This window comes from Gambusia affinis, linkage group LG11, assembly GCF_019740435.1.
Source record: "Gambusia affinis linkage group LG11, SWU_Gaff_1.0, whole genome shotgun sequence".
In the NCBI taxonomy this organism is placed as follows: Eukaryota; Metazoa; Chordata; class Actinopteri; order Cyprinodontiformes; family Poeciliidae; genus Gambusia; species Gambusia affinis.
The window spans coordinates 3,931,361-3,957,834 of record NC_057878.1 but is presented as its reverse complement, the minus strand read 5'-3'; the positions used below and the strand labels follow the sequence as shown (position 1 = coordinate 3,957,834).

Sequence of the window (26,474 nt, the reverse complement as noted above, 5' to 3'; positions counted from 1 at the left end):
CCTCCACTTCTGTTATATCCTTCTTTTGGTGAGCCCATCACATCTGGCTAAATGTTATAAAATCTGTTCATCTTTTGCACTACACAGATTAGATTGCATATTACATATGGAGAGTGGGAATAACTTGATATAAATGTAAAGTTTATGTAAAAATGTCCCTCACTGTTTCATCCCTGTTCTTCACTTTCAGCCCACACTTCCCAGTGACATTATAAAGCCTGTTCCGTCAAAGTGTTCCTGCCTCTTTAGATGTATTTTTACTCGTGTTTATTCTTTGGGGTTATTTTCAGCACGTTGGAGTTATTGTTGTCAGCTTGAATTGTTTTGTACTTTTACAGCAGCTAATTTATCTCAGCAGAGGCACTGGTTCAGAAATCAGACACGTTCCCGACTTGCAGATTTGAGAGACGAATTGTGCCAGTGAAGACTGGAGGTTTGATCTCCATGCGTTTCTCCTTTGTGAGATGATTAGAGCGTTTTCTTTAAGAAATTGAGTGAACAGAGAGGATCCTTCTGACAGAACATTCTCTTGAGTCCAGAGTAATCTTCATTGAACTGGTTCTGGTTCTCTTACATAGTGTTTCTCACTAAAAAATAAAGCTGTTTTTTTTTTTTTTTGTTTTTTTTACATTCTCATATTTAGTCTCTCTGAACCTCTTTTGGATGCAATTGATTCATTTTATGAAATGGGATTTAAAGCTATGTTTACTTTTACAAAGTCATTTACATATAAAAACATGTTTCTGTCCACAAACGTCCGACTTACTGTACTATAGCTGCTTTCTTTGGGAATCTCGTTTGATTCAGGCAAATGAGACACAGCTGTATTTATAAAACTCCTGATGGCGCCACCATGTTGTTTTAAAGGGCCAATATTATGTGTTTTCTAGTGACATTCATAGTACAGTCAAGTAACTGTTACCTTCAGTTGTTATAAAAATGCTGTATGTCTCAAATATGACTTAAAGAAATTTGACTTCTAACACCTTGAAATTGGGCCTCTGTCTCTTTAAGAAGCTCCTGCTCTTTCTGAAACTCCGCCTTCAGGAAGTCATTACAAGATGGGTCCTCTATTAACCCTTTAACAATGTGTTTACCAGCGTTTCACTGAGAAGCAGCTCCTATAACGAGCTCGGCAGAGGCTCAGTTCCACCAGGTGCTTGCTAATTGCTGCTGGCTAGTCTGAAGGAGCTGAATGCAGGAGTCATGGAGGAAGGAGGCTCAGTGAAGCTCAGAAACTGCGGCTCTGAGGAGAAGCTTCATCCGCAAAGGCGAGACACCAACTTTGGGGTTGGGGTGAGGGTGGAGGTATTTTCAGAATCATCATTTAATTGTTATATAATTAAAATGTGAATGTTCTTTAAAATAAATAGATGTTTATTTATGTCCCATTATATAGTTATCTATGCCCTCCAAGTAATGAAGTTAAATAAAATTGAAATAAAAAAAAAATCTACCCATTCACAAAAGCATAAGATTAAATGACTGTATTTTTTTTATTAAATAAGTAAATATAGAGTGAATCATTTATATATATATTTAATAGGAGTCAGCAGCAAACAGGCAGTCAGCACTCTGGTCCTATTGTTTTGGGGCGTAAAATCTGTGTGCTCTAACATCTCATGTCTCTGGATCAGATCAGATTCTTAAAAGACTCGGGTTGATATCAGACACAAGAAACACCTAATAACACCTAATATAATCACTCTTTCCATGGCATAATTAACGCATTCCAAGCTTGATTCAAAGGACAAACACAGGAAATGTTTAAAGAGCTACTGCTTTGCCATTTCAGTGCTTTTCTACACTGAGGTCCTCGCATGTATTGCAGTCTGTGCATTCTACTCTCCACAAGAGGAAACAGCAGCCCTGAAAGAGCCTCTCTGCAGACTTCAGACACCTGCCAACCCACTTGATCCTCGTACTTTGCACCCACACAGCTGCTGTCCTGTTCGCACCGCACAACCAGAATGTGGAAATCTGCTTCCTCCAGATGGACACATGATGACACCGTGCCTCCTGTCAATCAGCCGGCGCCAGCGCTAAACGACTGGAGGCTCCTACGGGGAATAAACAAGCTGTCAAATAAACATTATGCACTGAGCTTTTCCTAGCCAAGGCGGCACTTGTAGTCAGTCAGAAAAGTTTGGGATGCTGCAGTCGGCCAGACTTTCACTAAACTTGACAAAGAACAACTTGTAGTTGTTACCGCGGCAGCAAAGGCCAATTATGCTCCAGTCGAACTTTCTTTCACAGTAGGAATGATAGATCAGTCGGTGCAAAGCAAAAAGTAACCATGGAGATTTTAAACACTTCTTATCAGCAAAGAAACAGATTCAGTAAACTCAAAAGTACGAAAAAACAAATGTAATTTGAGCCGTCCTTTAAGAATCCCTGCGCTCTAAGAGTTGAGAGGAGTGATGCAGTGAATTGTGTAAACGTTGCAGATTTAGCCAGACGATCATAAACCCTGGAACTACCGTATAAATAACACTGATGTTCCAAAACATTTTCAGGTTTATGAATTCCGAACATTTATTATACCATTGATTGTAGTCATGAAAGTTTATTTTAAAAACTGATTTTTTAAATTTATTAATTTAGGAGGAAATTTACCAACACCAAATCTATGGTTTCGTAGAGCTTATTTTACCAGTTTAACAAATCTCCATGTTTTATTTAAAGGAGCGGTTTTATGTAAAACTTTACGTCGTGTTATAAAGTCATCCCTTCTTCGAAAGCATACCTGGAGTGTTGCTTTGATTCTTTCATGCATGTTTGAAAAATCCTTCGATTTCCCGTGGCAACCACGTTTGCTCTCACATTTTTGCAAAGCACTTCCCTCACTCAGCTCCTCCAGACTAGCGTCAGCAGCTATTGTCAAACACCTGGTGAGCTCAGCTGGGCTCGTCGTATGAGATCCTTCTCCGTTCAAAGGTTGTAGACATAATGACGTGCAGAAAGCTGAGTTTCAGGAAGAGCAGGAGCTTCTTAAAGAGACAGAGGCCCAATTTCAAAGTGTTAAATTGCCTCACATAGGTATCATCAGGAATATTTATAACAATTGAAAATAACATAGCTCCTTGATACAATGTCACTATGTGCCTGGAAAACACATAATACCGCCCCTTTAAATTGAAGGACTAATGGCCCGACTGGAGCCGTTTGCTAACACAGCGAACCACAGCGAACCCTCCGCTTCTGTTTCTGCCCTTCAGGGGGAATTTTTGCACCTGCCTTGACAGAAGACCATTTAAAATTATCGTCTGTATCCTATTGCTGGTCCTCTGAAATGAAATGCGATTGTGTCTTAATTAGGGATGCACGACACATCGGCGCCAACACCGGTATCATCAGTAAGATAAGTAAAACTTGGCCGATGTTGACAACCCATTTATGTCCATCTTGTTGCTGTTTGTTTCTGGAAGGGCTTGGTCATGTGATAGTTGTTTGGTCATGTGACAGTGATTGTAGGATTGGAAAATTACATCGGCCACAACAGCAATATTAATAGATATTGATATCGGTCCACATGTTCCTATGGGTGACTTGTAGTCTCGATATATGATGTGTATCAGCAGGCATTGGTTTAAAGTTATATTTCGCTTTGATCAGCATTATAAGAGTTTGAAAAATAGAGTCAGTCGGTCCAATGTCGATACATGAAAACATAGGGTGTAATAAACATTTCTAGAGCATAATACACAGCCAATTTAAATTCTACATTAGAACGATGAAAAGAGGGTTTTCATTTTGTTTTAATTGCGCAGGGTTGGCAGCGCTACGCTGTGTCGCTCTATTCCTGTCAGTGAGTGACGGGCCCCATCATGTAAGGTGAGAAATGAGAAGATCACAGCATTATTTTTCACACTGAGTGGTTTAGACAATTCCAGCACAGCGATTCCCCGTCCTGATCGTAGAACAAGACGTCCAGAGTTAATACTGCGCAGAAGAAAAAGTTTTTCATCCTGACACATGATGTGAAATAATGCGGTCGTCCAGAACCTCTGCTCTTCAGTCCGGCTTCGTCAAACAGAGGAGAGGAACAACGCTGGACTGCTGATTCACACGAGTCCCTTTATAAAAATATCAAACAGCAAAGAGTTATCCTGTCAAATCACACACTGAATGTGAATAGGGTTTGTTTTTTTTTGTCTGTAAAATATGACACGATGTATTCCAGTGTCTTTTTTTAGGCTTTTTTGATTGTAAACAACAACAACAAAAAAATCAATAGACTCCAAAAACAATCACTGCAAAATGGCTTGCCAACCAAGCACTGATCATAACTGCCCATGAATCTATGTAAATTAGACAGGATAATTCACAATTTCATCCCTTTGCGTGTTTTTATTTCCCAGTTCTTTTAAGTTTGATGCCATCTGTTTGGACGCCACCTAAGATTCTCCAGACGTTTCCCTTTCCTCTCTCTCTCTCTCTCTCTCTTTCTCTCTCTCTCTCTCTCTCTGGTTTCTCTCAGGTCCACGCTGGTTTCTCGTGTGTGTTAAAGAGTGTGACAGCTGTTTTTGGCTTCTTCCAAATTTACAGCTGGCACACCTGTGCTCCGTTTAGACTCTGGCCCGCCGCAGCAGTCAGCGCTGCTCTTTCTCCATCTCCCATCAACAGCAGCAGCAGACATTCAGTCTGTGTTTGTGTCCATCGCTGACTGATTCTGATGAATACCGTTTTCCTGGTGCCTCGCACACAACCTGGGCTGCTAAGGCGAGCCACCTGCCCGCCTGTCCATTCCCACCTGTGTCCACATTTGTCTCCAAACATTTCTGCCTGCTGTCTGTCTTTCACCGTTCCAGCGGTTGACTTCCTGTTTCTGATGACCCGCTGGTTCCCTCAGCCTCCATTCTGCAGAACTGCTCCCACTGTTTGGTCCACTTAACATTTTGTCACTTTGCTGGAAAAAAAACAAATCTTTCATGTCCAGTAGGTAAAACCTTTAACTTTAAGTTACCCAAAAGAGCCTCCAGGGAGGGAGACAGAGGATTATACAAAATGTTTCTGAATTTCATTCAGTTTGAATTGATTGTATTTTAAGATGCAGTGAGACATTTTATACTTTTACACTTTAACGTCTCTAAATTGACAACATTTGGGTGGGATCAGTTCCTGTTTCCATGTACAGTGGCTGGCAAAAGTATTCACACCCCTGAACTTTCCCATATTTTCTCAAACTACAAACACGAACGTGAATATATTTCACTGGAGTTTAGTGTGAAAGTGGAAATGAAATTATGCATGATTGAAAAATCAGAACTTATGATGACATTTGGAAAAGCTCAAAGGGTGTGAATACTTCTGCAAACTGCTGTGTAATTTAATGCAAAAGTACATAATTAAGAAACGGAAAGTACTGGTTCTCTTTGGATTCATGCGTGCAAAAAAAATATTGGGCCCATAAAACCTCCTTTTTGTAATAGTTTCAATATAATCTGCAGCCAGAATCAGCATTTATGGTTTGAGACCACAGGGAACACGGAACGTCGCCCCGAGTCTCTGACACAAGCATCAGGGCAAAAGGAAAAATCATCAGGAACTCTTATGCTGTTCATAAAATAAATGTTCAAACGCACAGGATTTACTCAAACATCCACAATATTAATAAAGAGAAATAAACAACTGGGAAGCAGCGAAGACTTTTCAAAAATTAAATCAACTTACATTTAAATAACTCACCAAAATGTCACAGAAACCAGATTTTTTCGAATTATATTTAAAATTTAATTACAATGAAGTCCTATAAATGGTTCGGACCAAACCATTAAGACTGCTGATTTAGATCAAACGTGTGAACGGACCAGATCAATCCAGAACCTGGCAGAACCTGAAAAACCTGAGATTGTGATTTTTAACTAAGAGGAAAGGGCAGACTGCTGAATTTCTAAAACTAGTATGCACAACTTCCCATTAGTAGATCACATAAAATCTTTTTTAAATACATTCAAGTTTGGTACAAAATGGTAAAAAGCTCAAATGGGTAAATATTCCTGTATGTCTGTTTTGATTACGATGATGAGCAGCGGGTTTTTTTTTTCTCCGTGACCGAGGCTGACAGGAAGTTAATGACGAAGTGGAGGCAAACACCGACTTTTTATTATTCTAATAATCTGCAACCCAAAAACCCTGAAAACTGGAAGAACGCTGGATGTAATATTTAGCAGTTACCATGGCTACAGAGACAATTCAACTTAAAGACCAGATTGCTTCCCTTTTTTTTTTTAAATGACATTGTGTACTTGGATATAGCTGGAGATAATTAAAGGTTTTTCTGACAGTGAGTGGCAACCTGTCGTAAAGTTCAGAGTGTGGGTGAACGGGAGCTTAGACTGTTTCCTGTTTTCTTTTCTTTTTTTTTTTCGAGATCTTGAGATCAGAATACTTTCTGCTCTCCGTCTGAATGTGGGATCATGTCACAGATCATCAGCTGCTCTGAAAGCCGACATGCATTTACAAATGAACAGCAATGAAAGCCTCTTTTAGACTTTATTCAAACCCATTTACCTCTGCTTTTTTTTTTCAGTCCTAAATATTCCTTCTGAAGTTTAAATGTTACAGATCCTCTTATCTACTGCCGTACGTTTGTTTTCTGTATTTCCTTTTACATTTGCCTGTCTGCAGGTCTCAGTGACTCACCTGATGGAAACCATCCTGCTGCTTGATACTGAGCCCACACGCTTTTAAACAATCTTTTTTTTTCCCTCTGTGGCACCTAGAATATTGCGTATGGTAAACTTTTATTCTCAATCGAGCGATTTCTCTCTAACAACTGCAGATGTCAAATCTGCATTCGTTTTCGATTTAACCATCAAGCCTACGGTGCAATGACTAAAAGAAATGGGAGATTTAGTTGCAGTTGTCTTCATACAGATGAACATGTTGTTGTCGTACCATCAACCACGGCCATGTTCAGCTGTTCTTGAGGTCGTCTTTTACATTTTTCCAGAGTTTGGGTTTTGGAAATGGAATATATTTTATTCCACCCTCTAGATGCATGTTGTCATCGCAGGTTCTCCACCAACCACATTTAATCATTTTTTCCTACTATTTTTCTCCAAATCACTGCAGCCGGAGTTGGTTAGCAGCTAGTTACGTTCACTCAGTTACATTTACTTGAGAAACATTTTTTGGAAACAACATATTCTAAGCCGGGAGTATTTTTTACTATGCCATACTTTCTACTGAGTCATTTTATTCTGAATTAAATCTGCTGTTACTTGAGTAAAATTTATGGATTCTCTACCCACCGAATGAAAAGCAAACAGGTTTTAACCAAAGATTTAACAGACAGAAGCTGATTTGGGAAAAATAAATTGTTTTGTCTGATTTTGCTTTTGGTTTTTTGTTACTATATCAATTATTTTCATTTTGGTCCTCCAAATTTCCTCTTAACTTTATATTGTGGTCCATCTGATGATGTCATTTTTAAATATTAAACGACTGATAATCTCATCGGCTACTCAGTAGTGAGTACTCTTTTTACCAAATACTTTGTTACTCTCACTTGAGTAATTTCTTGGACAGCTACTTTTTACTTGAGTAAAAATACGTTGAAGCAGTTTTACTTTTTACCTGAGTATATTTTTGGTTACTCTGCCCTCCTCTGACCGCAGCGCATTCATAATGATGAACCCAGACAACGTCGTCGGAAGGAAACCTGGTTCAGTTTCACTTTGGAACAAATTACAACAAAAACCACTGGACTGACTAACAGGTGGCGTCGTGTCAATTGCTTCTGGTTGCCTTTCTATAGTGTGTGTGTGTGTGTGCGTGTGTGTGTGTGTGTAAATCTTACCTCTGTGATGTAATTTTGTATTTCTGCCTGTAAAACACAGACAAAAAACAACACAAGTTACTGGAATGATCAAATCCAGCACACAGACAGCCATCAACATGCCGAGTTAACCCCATTAAAAACAGGCAGTAAAGAAAACGAGAAGCGAACTTGTGTTTCAGAATCAGGCCTCGTTAATCGAGCGGCGGAGCCACGAACTGCTGCTCTGCGTCCGTCAGACACAAATAGCTCTCGTTCGCAGAATGATGCATTGGCTTGACCTTCTGCACTGCTGTTAATGAGAAACATCTTGTGTTCAGTGTTATGTCTCTGTCGACAACGCTGTCTGGCATTAACAAACACATTTACAAGCCGACTTCATCAACAGACCTACACGAGAGGCTGGAGCGGGGCGGCAGCTAGAGACGGAGAGCGGCGCACAGGAAGCGTCCGACACTTCAGAGGTGGTAAACGAATTTAGCACCATCAAGGCGTAAATGTGGCATTTATTACATTGAATCAGATCTGAATTGTGTTGTTGTTCGATGGACCAACTGAAGGCATGGAGTTAAAAATAAACCTTTACTTGACAAGCAAAGAAAACGTTCCTTAAGATTGTATGTGTTGTGATTTAAAGCGTAACTCCTAAGAACATTGAGGACTAAACAGGAGGAAGCACACTGCCAACTTAAAACCTGCCTACGTAGCCCCTTGTTATGGGATTCTGTTGTAGTGTCGGAGTTTCTATTTGTGCTTTTACAGTAATTTTTCACCCCGAAACAATTAATATTTAAATGTCAACTCTCTGATTCTCTGATACCCCACAGTTCTCTCTGTCTTCTGCTCAGCAGTTTACTCTTAAGAAATACAACTGAACATCGACTTCTTCCCCAATTTGAAAACTTTATTTGTAGACAAGGTCACACGCACAAGAACCCACAAAAACTTCTCCTCCCCAACGACTATCATTGGTTTTAGCCGTCAAGTTGAGAACATAACAAGTTCAATCTTAAATTTACATTTGATATATAGAAGACAACAACAAGATCAGGAAAGATTTTAATAGAGAGGGAAGCAGATCAGGCATGCTAGCTTGACTTTGACAACCATAGCATGCAGAGGTGCTGCAGAATTTGGTGTGTTTGGGGTCCAGTAAAAAAAACTGGAAAAAGAAGCATTGTTTACCTAGCACATTTTCAGCAACAAGGCAGTTCAAAGTGCTTTAAAAAACAAAAACAACAACACAAGCACACAAAATAAAAACTACAATTTAAAATATTCCAGTTGATAGTAATCAAAGGTCTAAACAGGCGTGATTTCCCCCTTGTTTTAAATGAGATTAGTGGAATATAAAACTAAATGTTAGTTCTTTGTGGAGCGCTACGTATATATGGACATTTACATTTATTTGTTTTGTTTTTTTGAGGGTGCCTGAAGAGATTTCGCTCGCCACAACAAGGCGGGCAGGACCAGGGGAGACATGTTCATTAAGTACAGTGTGCTTTGATCTGGTGAAAAGCCTCAGACCCTGAGAGAGGAGCCTCCTCAATAAACAGCAGAAAAGGAGTTTGAGGACGGGAAAAAAAAGAAGCAAAAGCAGCAGGTGGGTCCTTGTTGAAAGCCTCTGGGAATTATTTACTGGAGTTTGCCCGCCCGGGTTTCAACTCGGTCAGAGGTTGCAGCGGCAGCAGACGCTCACGGAGGCAAATTGGGGTACTTTAAACCTTTTAGTGGGTGATTGCTCTCATTTGCATCTAAATGCTTCCCCCTCTGAGTCATAACTCCACCAAACACGGACACACACAAAACACGAGAAACGATACTTTTTTCTCTCTCTTCGTTTTTTCTTCTTCTTTTTTTTTTTTGCATTTTGCACACGACTCACACACAACCTCTGAACAGCATTACTTCTGAGACTGAAGACAAACAATCATAAAACTTGTGAGGGAACTGCGCAAATAAACGTCTGTGCATCTGTGTCTTCATACAAACGGAACGAGTCCAGTTCGTTGGCTTCGTCGCAGTTTGCGACAAATTATAGGAGCTGTGAGCAAAAAAAAAAAAAAAAAAAAAAAAAAAAGGACATCCGGTCTGCCAGAGGACCGTCTTGTCTCGCGCCAGTATATTCTGAATCTGCTCCCCCAGCTCGCCTTTTTCTCTCTGAATGCATTAATGTTGTCACACTCCATTTCTATCTTCTCTCTCTCTTTTTTTATCTACTTGCTTTGTTGTCATTCATTCCTCCGGGCGTAATGGTGTACACACACACACACACACACACACACACACACAACCCAGAGACTCGGGCTTCACGTTGAATTTATTCAGATTGAATTTTCCTGTCTTATGCCGGCGGCGACGTACATGTTTGCACAACAAAGGTGCATCGGTAAAAAGGTTCTGTACGTTTCTGGCTCTGCAAACGAATCTTTTCTTTGCCCCTCCAATTTTCTATCACAGCCTCCTGTGTGTTTTAAATGATTTTTTTTTCTCCTCATGAAATGAGGAGATATTGTTCGAGATAATCATCTTTCACAATGTGCTCCTGCTGATGTGTGTGTGTGTGTGTGTGTGGTGGAGTCGCCGTCGTGCACACGCAGATCGCCGCCGGTGACCGAGAGGCTGCTGCTGCTGCTGCTGCTGCTTGGAGATGAAGACGGAGCACTAATTAATGAGTCTTTCTAAATAAGAGTCTGTAGCGACAAATCGTTTGCTGGCTCCGGCCTCAGCTGCTGTGTGGCCTGAAGGCTTGGAGGAGCTTCAACTCTTTGATCTCTGACCTGCAGGGGAAACGTGGGCCAGCTGGGAATGGGCCTTGTGAGCGCGCAGAGGCGGAATTAACTCCCCGAGGAACTCCGGTCCACAAATGGAGCACAGTCCAACGAAAATATAATCGCCCGGCTGCGGCTGATTTGGGCCATTTTGTGTCATTCAGCATCTTTATTTTGCACCTATGAAGCCACATAAAGCCCTCAATGTGGCTTCAGAGTCTTTTTACTGATCATCATCTTGAGCATTAGCATTAGCCCAAATGTTAAAAGAGCATCTTCTGTTTAAGATACACTTAAGCAGTTGTTTTATCCACCTTCGAATAATTATTCAACACTCCAGCATCCTCATATTTGGATATATGTCTGTTTTTCAGGCCTTTAACATTTTTCTGATTGGATATTTGATCACTTTTTTAATTAGAAATGGTGGAACTCATTTATTTTGCTTGGTTTCTGTAATGCAAATAGTTTGATGACAACCAGGATGACAACCATAAGCTAGAAAAGGTTCAAGGGCAGCATTATGCATTTTCCAGGCATAAAGTGCAATTTTATAGCACCATCAAGTAACAATGTTACCTTCAGTTTTTATAAAAATACCGTATATATCAAACATGACTTAGAACTCTGATTTCGCAAATTAGCGCCTTGAAATTGGGCCTCTGTCTCTAAAGATGCTCTTGCTCTTCCTGACACTCTGCCTTCAGAAAGTCATCAATTTTACCAGCGTTTGACAAAGTAGCTCCAACGAGGAGCTCAGCTAAAAATGGAGTAGCATCAGATTTTGTAGTGAAAGACCAATCGCCATTTTTTCCCGCGGCGCTAGAATTTCGTGCTTGTTTTTGCTTCTTACCCAGAATGCTCTGCGCTACACTTCACTTCCTGCTTTTGGAGCTGTGTCTGGTCCACTTGCAGCCACATCTGCATTCAAACCGCACCAGAGTTCACTTCAACCGAACTGAGACGGAGGTTTGTAGGCGAACTGGAGTTTGTTGTTTTGGTCCACATCAGAGTTAGATTGTACATTCACACCTCCACAAACAAACCAGACTTTCTCTTCAAATTTGTCCATTAAAGCAACCAATTTAAAGTGATGTCCATATTGATGATTATATGCAAATCTCCGTTTCATTCTGTGTCCAGTTTCTCTTTTCACTCAGCTTTCTTTTCTAGCTGTTGTTTTTTTTTTGTTTATCATGAAGTCATTAGATTGCTCCCTTCATTTCCTCTAGTCTCCCTGTCGTCATTCTGGGCCTTTTATTGTCTGTTTATTCTCATTAGGAGCAACATTGCTGTCAGGGGGTTTCTCTTTTGCAACAATTTAATCTTTAATGCTTCTTTCTAATCTAGCTTTTTTTCCCCTAAGCACTTGTTTTTGTGTCTTTTTGAAATTAAAAATGGTGTCTATATGGTGGTTTTGGGATTGTGGTTACATTAACATCAAGACGGCTTTAGATACTCTGACTTCTTTATTCAGGGATTTTGTTTCTCCTACAAATGTCCCATAATTGACAATTTTTCAGCCTGCTTCATGTTAAGCAGGTTCAAATTAAGTTTATTCTTGATTTTGCTAAACAGGCAATTAGGGTTACTGGTAAATGGAATACATAGTAAACTTGATGTATCCCTATTAGAGCTTTAATCCAACCTGACCCAACCCAAAGTAAACCCAACATTTTGTTTTAATAAAGATTTTCCTGCTTTTGATTTTAGACCACCATTTAAGTACTCACTTTTCTCCCATTTTTCACTTTTCTCCCATTTTTCACTTTTCTCCCATTTTTCACTTTTCTCCCATTTTTCACTTTTTTCTCCATTTTGTCGCTTGTTGTAGCAGCAGGGTGAGTCAAGGGCAAATCTTCTGGGAAGTGTGACTGAAAGGATGATGTCTCCGCCGCTGCTGTTCAAGCAGAGCAGGTTGGAGACGACTTTTATTTCTGAAACCTTTTATTTCCTGTTAACAGTTGTTTTCAACACGGCACCGAAACCGAGGCCCAAGAGCTTCTCAACCACGGTGTTGGGTAAAAAAATGGGAAACGCTAATGGTCAGCTTCACATTTTCTATCACCTTCATTTAACCCATAAACCCCGCTTTGCACCAAAGTGAGGTGATATAATTTCATTATTAAGGACTGACTGGCGAGCGGCAGCGGCAAACAAAAACAACAACAAAAAAAACATGGAGGATTTTGTCCCAATCGGCAAAGTCAAGTGGAGCTCACATTTCAGGGAAAGCTTCCCCTGCTGTGACACGGTTAAAAACAAAAAATACAACAACAAAAACAGGACAAGTGGATGACGGCCACGGTGAAAGCTCCGTCTGGGTGTGGAAATTAGCCTGTCACGGTCCTGGACCCTGACCGGCCGCTGCAGCTAATCACAGCTCTGGCACGCTGTCGGCTCTGAAATGTGACAGCGGCAACCTGTTATTTCAAGGGTCGGATGGTAATTGCGCGCTGGCCTGCGTGGGAAGATCAGAGCTGAATTAAAAAGCTGGAGATGGGAGGAGGGGGGGGATTGTAACAGCGGATTACCGCATTGTTTTCCCTGTTTGCTGCGGTCCAAACGCTGACAGGTGAGCATGGAGAGAGTTTCTGGAAAATGACTCATCTCTCCGCCGCCACTTTTCCAGGCTGACGCCCCCCACCAGCAGGAGAAATGTTCTTCCACCTGATGTGATTTCAGCTTCCTCTGCCTTCCTGTTCATGTGTCATTTCACGTCCAAACTCTATTTTTCCTCACTGTAACAATTGAGCGCGTCAGATGTACTCTATTCATCTGTGAGCGGCTCGTTTTTGTTTGTTTTTTTTGTTATTTGTTGAACAGCTGCAGGGTGTGTTTTTGAGCTTTTCTAATGATTACGCCCATCTAAGCCGCCTACATCAATGGCAGACATTCTGACCTGAGGATAAAGTGAAGTCTCCATTAAAATAAAGCACTTAACAGAACACAAAAATCCCCCAAACTGCACACACACACACACACACACACACACACAAGTGTTTCCATCACACTAGCCGGATGAAAACCCATCGTCTGATCAGTCCCAGGTTCATAAGACCAAACGGTTTTTCTCTTACTGCATGAAATAGTTTCATCTGCTGGTTTCATCTCAGCAGCTCTCTCTCTCTGATTCACCTTGGATTCTTTCTGATTTCATTTTCAGGTTAAGAAAAAAAAGGGGGAAAAAAAAAACACTTCAGTTTGACTTTTGTTTTTGAAATTCTGCCTGGCTTATGCTACATTTTATGCTCCAGAAAACCGTCTGACGAGCTCTTGGGTGCAAAATGTTCCTTTAACTTTAATTTCTCTTCGTAGCTTCCCTTCCCCTCCCGGCGCCTCTTTTCGCTCTGTATCCAAACCAATCACCAAGGTGCAGCAAGAGGGGGGGGAAGCACAAAGTAGAATAGCAGGAGGGTAAAATCTGAGTCAGTATCCTTTAAAAAGATGAAATAAAAGATGTTCTGTATCTGGCTGTCCTTTGTAAAGTCTTTGGTGCATCAAAATGATCTGCTGTTACCATGGTAACAATGAAGCGAACAAAAAAAAAAAACAGAGAACCTGTACACTTATTTGTTTTCTTTGCAAACATCCCAAACATTTGTCTGTTAACCTTCATATCCGTCAGAAAATAATTATGGTCATCGTGATGAAAAAGAGACGTCAGAAAGGACTCGACGGTTCAAACAAAAACTCACACAGCATGCTGGGCAGAGGAAGTCATGAATGAGGAGCCAAATGGGTCGAGCTGCTCTGTGTCTCCATGGTTTGAAGTTGTCAAGATTCACACACAATCCACAGTGGGTCAGGTTGCCCGAAATTTTATTTTATCCAGATTTTGTTAGCTAAACTAACGCAAAGCCGTCCCACCTGTGTGTGACGGGATCATAGAGTGGTTCTGTGAAGACCTCAGAGGTCTGTGAGAGAACATTAGCATGAAGTACATGAACACAGCAGACAGGGCAGAGCGAAAGTTGTGGAGAATTAGGGTTAGGGTTATAAATAAGTAACCCAATAATGACATCCTGCATTATTGCAGAGAAGGAGTCAAGGGACCCATGGTAACAAAGCAGAGCTGCAGAGAACAACAAAAGGGGCTAAGTTGATAGCACAATTATTAAAAGTTAATGTGGTCAGAGAATCAGTTGAATCAGAAGAAGTTGTGAATGATAACATCAATTTTCTATGCTGTTTTAGAGTCGTGGTCTCGCTAATTAGCTAGTGTCAGCGATGGCATCATAGGAGGTGAGCAAAGCCGTTCAGTCCATGTTGGCCACGCTTTCAAATATTGACATCAACATACGCCTCGATCAGATCAGCCCTTCTCTCTTCGCAGTGGAGAATGGCTGTCTAAAGCGCAGATAAGCTTCACTGCGTTGAACTGGAGCATTACATACTTGCATCACAGCTAAAGCTGTCAACATTTCAATTCAAATTCAAAGACACTTTCTTTTCATCCCAAAGGGAAGTGAAATGTTGCTGTAACTCATAACATTTGAGTATTTTCAAAGCGTCCTTGTTGATGGTGACGCTGTGGGCAGGAAGTCTGGCAATAATCCGATTAAACCTCTGATTGTTGTTTTTTGTCATGACTGTGGTATCATGCTAACAGATCAATTTCATTTCATATTCAGAGTCATCGGCGTCTTATTCAGGCATTGAAGCAACAAGCCCCTTATCCTTGGGAGCAGCTACGTATGCGGCGTTTTGTACTTTAAAGAAGTTCTATGGATTTATGACGTTGGAATGACACACCACGTTTTATGAACTGAGGTTCTGAAAGAGCTCTGGTGGAGCCAGCTGCACCTTCTCCAAAACAAAAACAAACCATCATCCTCCTGCCACTTCCTGTCAGTCTCTTTTGTGGTTTCTGCCAGTAGTAACGTCCGACTGTTGATCATGTGAGTCGTGTGATGCAAAAAAAAAAGTGTTTCCATTTCAGTTCTGTAAAATATATCTATTTCAGTACAGCTGGGGGGAAAAACACCTCGTCCCGGCACAACTATTTTTCTTATAGAAAGAAATTTGTGTTATTCAAAATTGGTGTTTTTCCATTAAGCAAATTTATTTTCAGAATTTCAATTTGTGCAATTCCATGGTTAATGGAAATGCAGCTGGTGTAAAGTCTCAGTTCCTTTTGTTCTTTCAGTCTCTTCTGCCATAAATCTTCTCTGAAACCTGGAGGTCATCCATTCCACCTGACCTCTGCCAGCTGTTTCGGACGGTAAAACCCCAGATCCTTAAACTCATCCACCTAAACTCATGTTTTACGTTGCCATGCTTTGGCTGACTTTCATTGCTCTTCTCCCTGGAGATTACCTCCACTTGCAGGCTATCCTCCACCTTCTCATTATTCTCACTGCAGATAACAATGTAGTCTCTGAACACCACGGTCCACAGGGACTGTGGATTATAAAAGCAGAAGATTCAACAGCAGGCTATTGCATATGTTTTTGCATCGTCTCACCAAACAGTTTTGTTGGTTTTTCAGGCCAACTCTACAGGACAAACTGTATTTTACAGTGAAGGGTTGAGATTCCCCTGTTAAGAAATCCATGTGCACAGCTTTGTGTACTGAGTGAATCCATTTTTATGACTTCTATTTTTATTTCACCCCCTGAGCACCCTATAGGCTCTGCAGCAAAACATCATGTCTTAGATTGAAATACATTCTCTCACAGCTGAGAACATATGCTGTAAATCTCCCGTTTGCGGCCTGTTGAATCCTGAACCATCTGGAGAATACGCAGCTCGCTTTCTTTACACGCAGTTTCAATAATCAAAGTCTGCTGATGCACAAGCAGCGTTTCTGTTGAGCCTGAACTTCACCGAGGACAGCTAACCAGCTGATTCCCAAAAAAACAGACCTTCACCAGGGAGCTTCAGCCAACAGAGTATCTGCACTCTTCTTCTTCTTTTTTCTTTTAAGTTATCCCAACAGGCATTGTGGCACTCAGAGCTGAGTGCCAAGGTGAGGGCTGAAAGGTTTACTTTCACAAGTGGAATGTTGTGACTATTGACGCAAAGCTCCACATGATATACATTTATATAAAACTTGATTAGAAATTTACTTCAACTGCAATCAACCAGATGCGAAAAAGAAAAGAAAAAAAAACAAAGAAAGGGAGAAAGGTGAAGAAAAGGTTTCAAATGAAAGGAGACAGTAGTAGAGGAGATAAACAAGCGTAGAGTGAACATAGGTCAACACTCTTGAAGTCTTCCTCTAAAACTGCAGAAAGAGAAAAACAAAACCGAGAAACCACAACAACAACAACAACAGCAGCAGCAACAACAGCAGCAACAACAGCAGCAACAACAGGCTCCTCCGGACAGGAGACAAGCTTCTACGCTGAACTGGATCTTTATTTTTACACTTCCAGCATGTCTCTTTGAGTCACTGCAGACAGAGGATTCATTCACTTGCCAATGTTTGTATCAGGATTTGGCAACAGCAAAAAAAACAACCTGAATGCTTATCTTGGCATCAGATGCTTGAACCAACACACACACTTGTGCAGGTGAAATTGTGTTTTATCTCTAAACTTGCCAACGATCTCCTAGAACAAGATGCTGTTTACCACAAGTACAGAAGAAGTGCCAGCCCAAGCCTGTGCAATTAGTGTGTATTTCATGGACACAGAGCGAATATTTAATGTTTAATATTTAATGGGTAGTATTATGTATAATCAACTTTGGGCTGATTGGTCTTTGGGCTCTCACACATTTGTCTGATAACTCTGAACCAGCACGACACAATTAAATACAGCAATAGCTTCACAAGCTTGGTGAAACATGGAAAAACAACACAATTTTAATTTGTTCAGTCAGTGCAACTAGGAGTACAAAACCCAATGGAAAATAAATAAAACAGAATCTGAAATTGACAAAACAATAGTTTGACTAGCTTGGTCAAACATGCAAAAATAAACTGCAACAAACTTTCTTTCAAGTAGCTCAGAAAGTGCAATTAGGAAATCTAAATATAATGTAAAGTAAATAATAAGTAGTTAATTCTATCACTCCACAGCATATTAAAGCATCTTGAAATGTGCTTTACAATAAGAAATTAAGCTTATTTGTGTCACTAGATCCACGCTGTTTGCAGCATGTAGTTAATGTGAAATTCTGAAAGAGAAGCAACCAGCTGCAAACACAAAAATAAAGATTGCCAGTCAGCGTGGACGCTGCTAATGAGCGAAGAAGACGAGAAGCTCACAGCTGTGTTTGTCCTGTCATTAGAGCTCATTTGCTTTGCGATTGAGTAGGTAATGATGAGCAGATCGAAGGAGAAAACGCTCTTATATTTGATTTTGTCCAGCAACAGAACAAAAGCCATTCAATCCTTTCAAGAATGTGAGGACAAATCAACTAAACGACACGCTTGAATAAATATGAAGGCAAAATGACTCAGAAAGACGTAGGCAATCCTAAATTTGTTTGTTTAGTTTTTTTTTTTAGTGAAATCATTAAAAAAGTTAAACCCAGCTAGATGGAGGGCCAGTAGTGGATGACTCACAAAAGGATTTTTCTTAAATATTCATTTAGCATGTTGCATTTAATTCAGCTTTAGACTGAAATGAAGGTTGGAATTGTCTGAACATTTTGAGCCCTGTGGTTTCCCAGTGAAACCGTCGCTGCCCTAAAGCTACACTCAGCAATTCTGAGTCCGTTTCATTGAAATCTAAAGATTTAAAACACATACATATTTCACTTGCTTTTAAATTAGCACAGCAATTATTCATTTAATCCTCCTGAGAAAATATTGAGCATTTTACATAACTAATTTTTCAGCAAATTTCATTTTGACAGCCAAGTCAGCTGAAAGACAGTGTTAAATTTGAACTCTTTAGTGAACACGGTTGAGAATCGAGTGTAAATGTTTAAGGAAACAGGAGAAGGTTGTCGAGGACTTAGATGAAAAACTTTTCATGTTGAACCTGTTAAGTGCTAAATGTTCCGGTTTTCCTATGGTTGTGTGAAACACTACACGCCGGTGAGACAGAGCGTTGGTTCGGCAGCATCGCTAACGTTTAAAGAGCTGCCAGTTGGCCGTTCTCTCCTCGGGGTTTGGGCGTATTCGGAGTGGCGGCGTTGACTGAGGTCGCTATCGCCGTGTTTGTGTCCCGTCTCATCTTCATTTTGTTGTCAGAAAACCAAGGGAATTTAATTGCAGCCCCGTTGGCACTGAACTTTCCCAAATTACTCTCAATCAATTAAGCTGCCATTTCGAAATTATCACAACCTGATACATGTTTTTAATGTTTATATGTCTCTGCTTACTTGACGATGCTATGTTTTATTTCCTGTTTGGTTTTGTTTTTTGGACGTTAAGCAAAAAACAGAAGGCATTATGTGCTTCCAAATCCAGATGGCCTCATATGGACATAACAGACAACATAGTCTGGGGCGTTCAAAGTGTTAATCCCAACAGAAACACTCTTGCATCCTAAATAAAAAGGATCGTTGTGTGAGTGGCAGCGTTTAGTCGGGGAGCGGCAGAAACAGGGAGTGTGTGTGGCTGCTGGCTCGTGTTCGCATGTTTGCTTTTGAGGTTTTGGGGATTACAGTTGAGCTGATTCAATGCACAGCGCCTTAGTGTAATAGAAAAAGCAAAAGCACATCCGTATCAGCATGCTTTGCTGCTGATGCGGGCAAATTCATTCACAGAAATGATGCTCTACAGAAGCGTTTCACCAGATTGGTTCAGGATTTGTAAAAATAAAGGTCACAGGAAGAGGAAACGTTTTGTTCCTCCATCTGGTGAGGAAAGTCCTTTTTTTTCCTCCTTCGGCCTGGGCCAAGATGAAGAAATACTACACTTTCACTGAAATTGTACAAAGTTAAAAAAATTGTGTGACATGTTTTACTTCGTTTTAATTAAACTACAAAAGTAGTTTGTTCCCTCTGCCATTAAAATAATCCAGCATATAATAACAGTCGTAGACCTTTTATTCTGATTTTGACTTAAACGAGTCTAAGTGGATATATTCAATAAATTTTACATGCGGACTGATATTTTTAAGCCTTTATTTATTTTAATCAAAATAAATTTCCGTTTACTCTTAATAAAAACATAACTTTTAAGATTAGAGTATTACATTGTGCTAATAAAAAACGATTTAATGCAAAAGTGTGGGTTTAATGAAAATATGTTTAATACTTGTGTCAAGGTTATTTTTCAAAACATATTTTTAATTCAGTTAAATTCAGTTTATTTATATATAGAGCCAAATCAAATGTTGCCAAAAATCAATTATATTATACATTCCAACTGATGCATGTTTTCAAACAATTAATGCTCTGTATGCCTTTATGTCATTGGGGATTAAAAGTTATCAAAAGCTTGAGGGTTTTTTTTGTGCGTGCTGAAGGGGCGGAGCCTCAAAGTTACCTTTTTCTCCAAAACTTTTAAAATGCCGTAACTTTAACATACAAGGCCTGAATGACACTAAATTTGGCACGAATTATTCCTTTCAGGTCTCCAAAAATCACATATGGTCAAATGCTGACATCATCAAAAGTAACACGATACGACAGCTATGTGGGAAAACAATTACTGTGTTGCATCCAATCTGCTTCACCTCCAAACTCTACGTGTGTGAACATTTGTGTTCACTTCTGTACTTTTTGTCCTCGATTTAGTTGTCGGTTAAATAAACACCACTAAATGTCATGATGAACGTACATGTTGACCATTCTTCCTTGAGGACATGAATCAAATAATTGTATTGCCTCATTAGCATTCAATCACCTCTGCAGAGCCTCAGGAAGGAGACACTTATTTGACTGAGGTGTGTTGCAGAAGAGATGTGTCTAAAAGTCACAAAGTAGCTCTGAAGGGCTGAACTCCAGAATCACTTCAGTTCCCCTCCAAAAACAGAAGGTGAGATGCGCTGGGTGCATCATATGCAGTGGTTGCTGTGTTCTCACAGACTCCATTAGCTACAGACCTCCAAGTTTCAAGTGGCCTTCTTGAATCATAAACTGCAACTCAAAGTGTCAGAAGCAGCGTTGTTAAGCGAGTCGCCACTGGCTTCTTGAGCTGCAGAGGTGTGTCCTCCAGAGTGATGATTCACCCTTTTCTCTCTGGCAACCCAGTGGATGAGTCTTGGTTTGAAAGTTGCCAGGAGAACAACACTTTCCTGATTGCACTGCGTCAGGTTAGGTGGAGAGCAGGATGTGGAGCCGCTTTTCAGGAGAAAACCAAGAGACTTAGGAGAATTTCTTGCTCCCAACTTCACAATAGTTTGGAGGATGGTCCTTTCCTGTTCCAGATTTTTACCCAGTGTAAAGGTCGACGTACACAAAGACATAAATGAGTGATTTTTTTTTTCCCCTGAAAAGTCTTCCCAGAAGATTAGAGGCTGTCGTAGAGTGGTATCACATTACACCCAATGGACCAAGAATGGGATGTTTATGTGTGTGAAGACAAATGAGTATACTTTTGGATATATTGCACATGGGCAACTTCCCAGGTCCAATTTAACGACAAAGTCACTAAAACCTACTGAGGCATTTGATCTTCTGCTTGTTGGTTGTTTCTACAAGACGAGGCTGCTGTTTATTCCACTTTAAAATGCAGGAGTTCAAGCACATGGGTGCAGAATGATGATTAGTAGGGATTTACAAAAGTTGGAAAGGATGCAATGGAGCTACTGAACGAAGGCTGGAGGTGCACACCCCAGGGATTGCACGACAAACCCCAGAAATTCCATAAAACCTGTGACACCTCGACACGGAGTCGCCATGTGTTCAGCTATAAACAGCAAGTTAACGAGTTTCATTTTCCTGTAGCAGCAGGAAAAGACTCAAACATTCTGTATCTGGTGTCCTGCCTTCATTTGCATATCTCTCCCTTCAGTCTTGGTGCTGATCTGTCGATCTTTGCAGAGACTTTGCTGCATCGCAACGCTCTGCCGTTGCCATGGCAACAATAGAGAACCCAAGGAAAGGAAAAACAAGGCTGTTTTTACTATTTTCTTTTTTTCTCTAGTCTCTCCAAAATCTTTTGCTGTAGCCTCAGACCCAGGCAGATGTGCGAGTCCGTGCTGCGACGCAAAGAATGCACGTCGGTGGACAAAAAATAAATAAATAAATAAATCTGCCACGCAGACCTCAGCTGAAACACACATACACACACGCTTCCTCTCTCTCTTCCCCTCTCCAGGATGTTGCACGCCCACCAGTCCACTCTAATTTTCTCTAATTCGCCCCCTCCCCTCACCCCAAACCCTCGTCCATCCTCGCTTCATGCCAACATCACCACGGCAACCAGGAGACCACACTGATGGCGTCCCGGTGGCTGCACCTCACCATCTTCAGCCTTCAGCACCAAGCTGACATCATCATCATAATCATCGTCAGTCAGATGAACGCGTTTACTCACATTCCTCTGAGTCGGATCAGGACCTGGTTGTTGTGGTTCTGCTCCAGAGTGTCAACAAAGTCTTGCACCTCCTCGGTGTGCTTCCCCTCGTCTTCCTGCAGCTGCTGTTGCTCAGCCTGTAGCATCTCCTCACCCTGCACCTCCTCCTCCTCCTCTTCCTCCTGCAGCTGCTCCTCCTCGACCTCGCATGGCTGCACCTCCTGCTGCATCTCCTCCATGAGTGACATCTTCACCTCCTCCACCTCTTCCCGCTCCTCTTGTTCCTCCAACAACTCCTGGAAAAGTCCACCCTCCTGTTGCTCCTCCTCAGTTTCCGTCACCCCCACAGGGAGCTGCGCCTCCTCCGCCTCATCACTCATCTCTCTCTGTGAGGTTTTTGTTTTTTTTGTCTTTTTCTCCAGAAGTGTTCACAGAGTGGAGTTTGGTCCCCGCAAAGGCGTCTCAGAGCGCCGGAGTGGAGAACACATCAACGCAGATTGAAAAAGAAGAAGAAGAGTACAAGAGTTTTTCCAACTTCGTCCAACTTCCTCTGATGTCACTCTGCAAGACGGTCCAAACGGTTGCCCTTTGCCCGGTGGGGAGGTTGGGTGAGAGGTTGCAAAATAAACAAACAATTTTTTTTTCTTTAAAGAGGAAAGAACAAACAGCAAAAGGAAGGCGATCAGTTCAACTCTGCGCTCCAACACTGCGGCGGACTCCGAGCATCGCCGTGGCAACGCAAGGGGGAGGTCGACCAGCGATAAAGACGGGACGGAGAGAGGGAGGGAGAGAGAGCGAGAGAGAGAGCAGAGAGTGATGAAGGAGGACAAAAGAGAAAGCAGGGAACATTGCTTAGTGTTTCCGTGGAAACTCAACAACGGTTGCCAAGAGTGATGGAATCCTGCAGCCGACAGACCAGCCTCTTTCTCCTCTTCCTCCTCCTCCACATCTCTCCCCACCTCCCGGATTCAGAAGAGCAGAACTTTACGCTAAAGGTGCAAAACGAAACATCCCAGTCTGCCCTGCCCTCAGACCTGCTGCCAGAGATGCAGCGTTTGTGTGTGGGTGTGTGTGCGTGTGCATGCGTGTGTGTGTGTGTGTAGGGCTTTAGACAACAATGATGTAATGTTCCTGAAAATCACAGTCACACATTCTCAGTTAAATGGAACAATTGTATAGTGAATAGAGCTATTAGCGCCCTCAAGAGGCTCCACTGGTCAACACAGAAATAGAGATAAAATAGAAATCTGTTGTAGAGGCACCATGCAAAACCCAGACTGGGAAAAATATATATCTACCTTGTTATTTGCTTTATAACAGTAGCTGTGTTTCCAATACAAAGGAGCGCAAATATTTGTCTGTATTCTGTCAATGTAAAAAAAAAAACAACAACCACAATTTCACATTTGAGGTGTTTCCATCATGTAAGAAATTGAATGAAAGTTTTTATGACCTGTGCGATGCTGTGAGAACTTTGATGGTGCCAGCTGCACATTATTCAAAACAAACCATCCTCCTCCTGCCACTTCCTGTCATTGTCTTTGTTGTTTTCAACAGTAGTAATCAGCTGTTGATCATGTGACTGTTGTGATGCAAAAATTTCAGCATTGTAGTTTTGCAAAATTCATCTATTTAGATACGGCCGAAAAACCACGGCAAAAACTTTTTGGTGAAAAAGGTGCTTGTTTTTTTTGTTTTTCTTTTTTCAAAACTAGCAGTTTTCTATTAAGCAAAGTTATTTTTGTATTTTCAATTTTCGCAACTCTATGGTTATTGGAAACACAGCTACAGTTGTTTGGTTCCTATTCTTTGCTACCCTACATGTTTTAGGGGTGTCTCTATTCCAGAGCAGCTGATTGCATGACCTCCTCTGCATGCCATCGAGTTGAGCCTCTTAGTCACCCATTTATTCAAGGCGGGTGCTTGACAGAAGGGAAACACCTAAAACATGTCGGGCAGCGGTCCCTGAAGACCAGAGTTTAAGAATATTGCTTTATGAGATCAGTGGAAATTTTGCCAGAAGCTATGACTTACAAAAAAACTGAAGTTATTATCTTTGGACCTAAAGCGAAGCAATCTGGAATCAGCGATCAGGTCCGAAATCTGGGTGTAGTGATGGACTTAGACCTGAACCTTCAGAGTCACATATAGACAGTCACAAAGTCGGCCTTCTGTCACCTGAAGAACATTTCCAAGTCTTCTTTGCTTCTCAAGCTCAGTCAGATCGGATGGAGAGACCCGATGTACAACTCATTTCAAGACAGACATTCATCACAACAACAAATTGTCAAATTACCAGTGGAAACATGCAACAGAAAAAAAACTATTCTCATCAGTTATTTGAAGAATGCCTGACAAAATTGTCTCGCTGTATTTGCTATTTTACATTTGCAAACAAAAAGTGCTCACAGACGTTTGTGTTTAGGTTTTCATTTGTTTGTTTTGTGATCCTTTCTGCAGTACTGTGTAAAATAATTCTTCTTTCGGCTTAACACCATGTTATAATGTTATTCCCTCTTCAAAACCATACCTACTGGGTTGCCTATATTCTTTTCATGCATGTTTAAGAAACCCTTCAGTCTCCCATGGCAACCATTCAGTTGTATAAAATGTTTGGTGGGATGCAACAGATCCACTCAGCTCCTTCAGACTAGCCAGCAGCAATTAGCAATCACCCAGTCGACCTGTTCAACTTCTGAGCTCATTATAGGAGCTACTTCTCAGTGTAGCACAAGAAAAACATTGTTAAAGGGCTAATAGGGGAGCCATGTTGTTCCTGAATGCGGAGTTTCAGAAAGACCTGGAGTTTGCAAAGAGACAGAGGCCCAATTTCAAGGCATTAAATATTGATGTCAAAGTTCTTTTGAGTCATATTTGATGCATATAGTATTTTTTTTACAACAAACGGCAAAATAGTTACTTGACTGTGCTGCAAAATGGAACTATGTACCTGCAAAATACATAATATCACCCCTTTAAAGCTCTTAATCCCTTGGCTACAGGTGTTTTTAGGTCCAACTAAAAGCCAACATGACAGATTTAAGCTCACTCAAAGAGGACTGAGGTGAAAGGTCCTATGCAAAGTTTCTTGCAAATAATTACTAATAGTGTGTGCAATAATAGTACAATTCAAGGAAGGCTATTTCAAATTGAAATTCAGAAATACTTTACTGATCCCAAAAGGAAATTAAATGTTGTTGTAACTCATATTCATTCAAATTTGATGTCTTAAAAAATAACTAAAATGAATTTTATAATTGAAATTCAATGTCATTTTAGAATGAAATGGTCATGTTACATAATAATAATAATTATTATTATTATTATTATTATTATTGATGCCATTTTTTCCAGCTCTTTTCATTAACCTTGACACTGATGGACGATTTGGTTCATGGAGTAGCAATCCTGTTTTATATCCTGCAAGAGGTCACGCTACAACAGATGACCTCTGATGAGGATTAAAAATCAAATTACTGGAGGCGGTACTGTGATTTTGTTAATTAAATGAATCCATTAATATTCAGAGGGGCCCGGCAGAACATTGTCTCACAGTAAAAATATTTAAAAGGACCAATCCAACGAATTTTAATCTAGACCAGATCAGTTTTAGCTTGTTTGTGTGAACTGCAGATGAAGTTTTCTCTTGTCTGTAAACTGATTAAGAAATTCATTTGATCTCATTTGAGGCCCGCCTGGAAATGATCCTCTACATTTTCACAAAAGTAATTGTATTGTTTTATTTGCATCCAGGACTTTGTTCTTTTGGCCATGATTCATATCTTATGACCAAGGTGAGGATTTTAACATAATGAAGCAATAAATCAAGAGCTTTCCTTTCTGGCTCTCCTCTCAGACAGCAGCTGGCATTTCTCCAGACGAAGCCCTTCTCTGTCCACCAACCTCTTTTACTGTCGCTTGAGACACCAAGACACGTAAACTCCTGTGTTTGGGACGGACACCAACGCATCTTTTGGGATCTCTGTCTTCAGACTTATAGGAGCTGACTTTAATAAGGGCCAGCCCAGGAAAAGGTGTGGATTTAAATTACTTTTCCAGTTCGCTTTGCTGCAAGGGATCATTAATTATTTCCCTTTGAAATCAAAATCTTCCAATGAAGGAAATGAGGATATTAATGAAAATTCTTATTAAACTCCATCTAGAAAATAATTAAACATAAATTGGCAGGACAAAAATTGCTTATTCCCTGCCAGCTGGTTCCAAAAATGTGTTTTAGCAAACTAGAGAGGATGTAAACTGGACAAAAGAAGGACTAAAAAGTCTCTTCCGTACTTCATCCGAAGGGTAATTGTGTCACCTTGCCTTTAAAAAATTGCATTAAAAGTCCATTTAAAGTGTCAGCCTTGCATTAATAGTGTTATTATTTAGTGAATGACACTTCATAAACATTCATGAAGACTCCTTTATGGATGTGTCATACCAGTCGTACGCACACCCCTTCAAATAAAGTGTTACCGACTTTTTTAAGCCAACAGACACGTTTACCCATGTAGCTAACCCGACATTAGTTTCCAAACAGCATTCCTTTGAAAAG

General features: G+C 40.7%; 1 protein-coding gene across 2 annotated transcripts in view; it reads right to left on the bottom strand.

Annotated features, from left to right (window-relative positions):
• Positions 1 to 26,474, bottom strand: part of pde1a (phosphodiesterase 1A, calmodulin-dependent) — a 46,789-nt gene that overhangs the window by 17,156 nt on the left and 3,159 nt on the right. Inside the window, exons 1-2 of one of the 2 annotated variants that reach the window (XM_044131315.1) lie at positions 21,941 to 23,572; positions 7,805 to 7,831 (exon numbers count right to left, since the gene is read on the bottom strand). In XM_044131315.1, the coding sequence (XP_043987250.1) occupies positions 7,805 to 7,831; positions 21,941 to 22,299 (386 nt within the window). In that variant the 5' untranslated portion in view covers positions 22,300 to 23,572. Of the gene's footprint in view, positions 1 to 7,804; positions 7,832 to 21,940; positions 23,573 to 26,474 lie in introns of those variants that run through there. The other variant, XM_044131316.1, reaches the window with a different exon arrangement.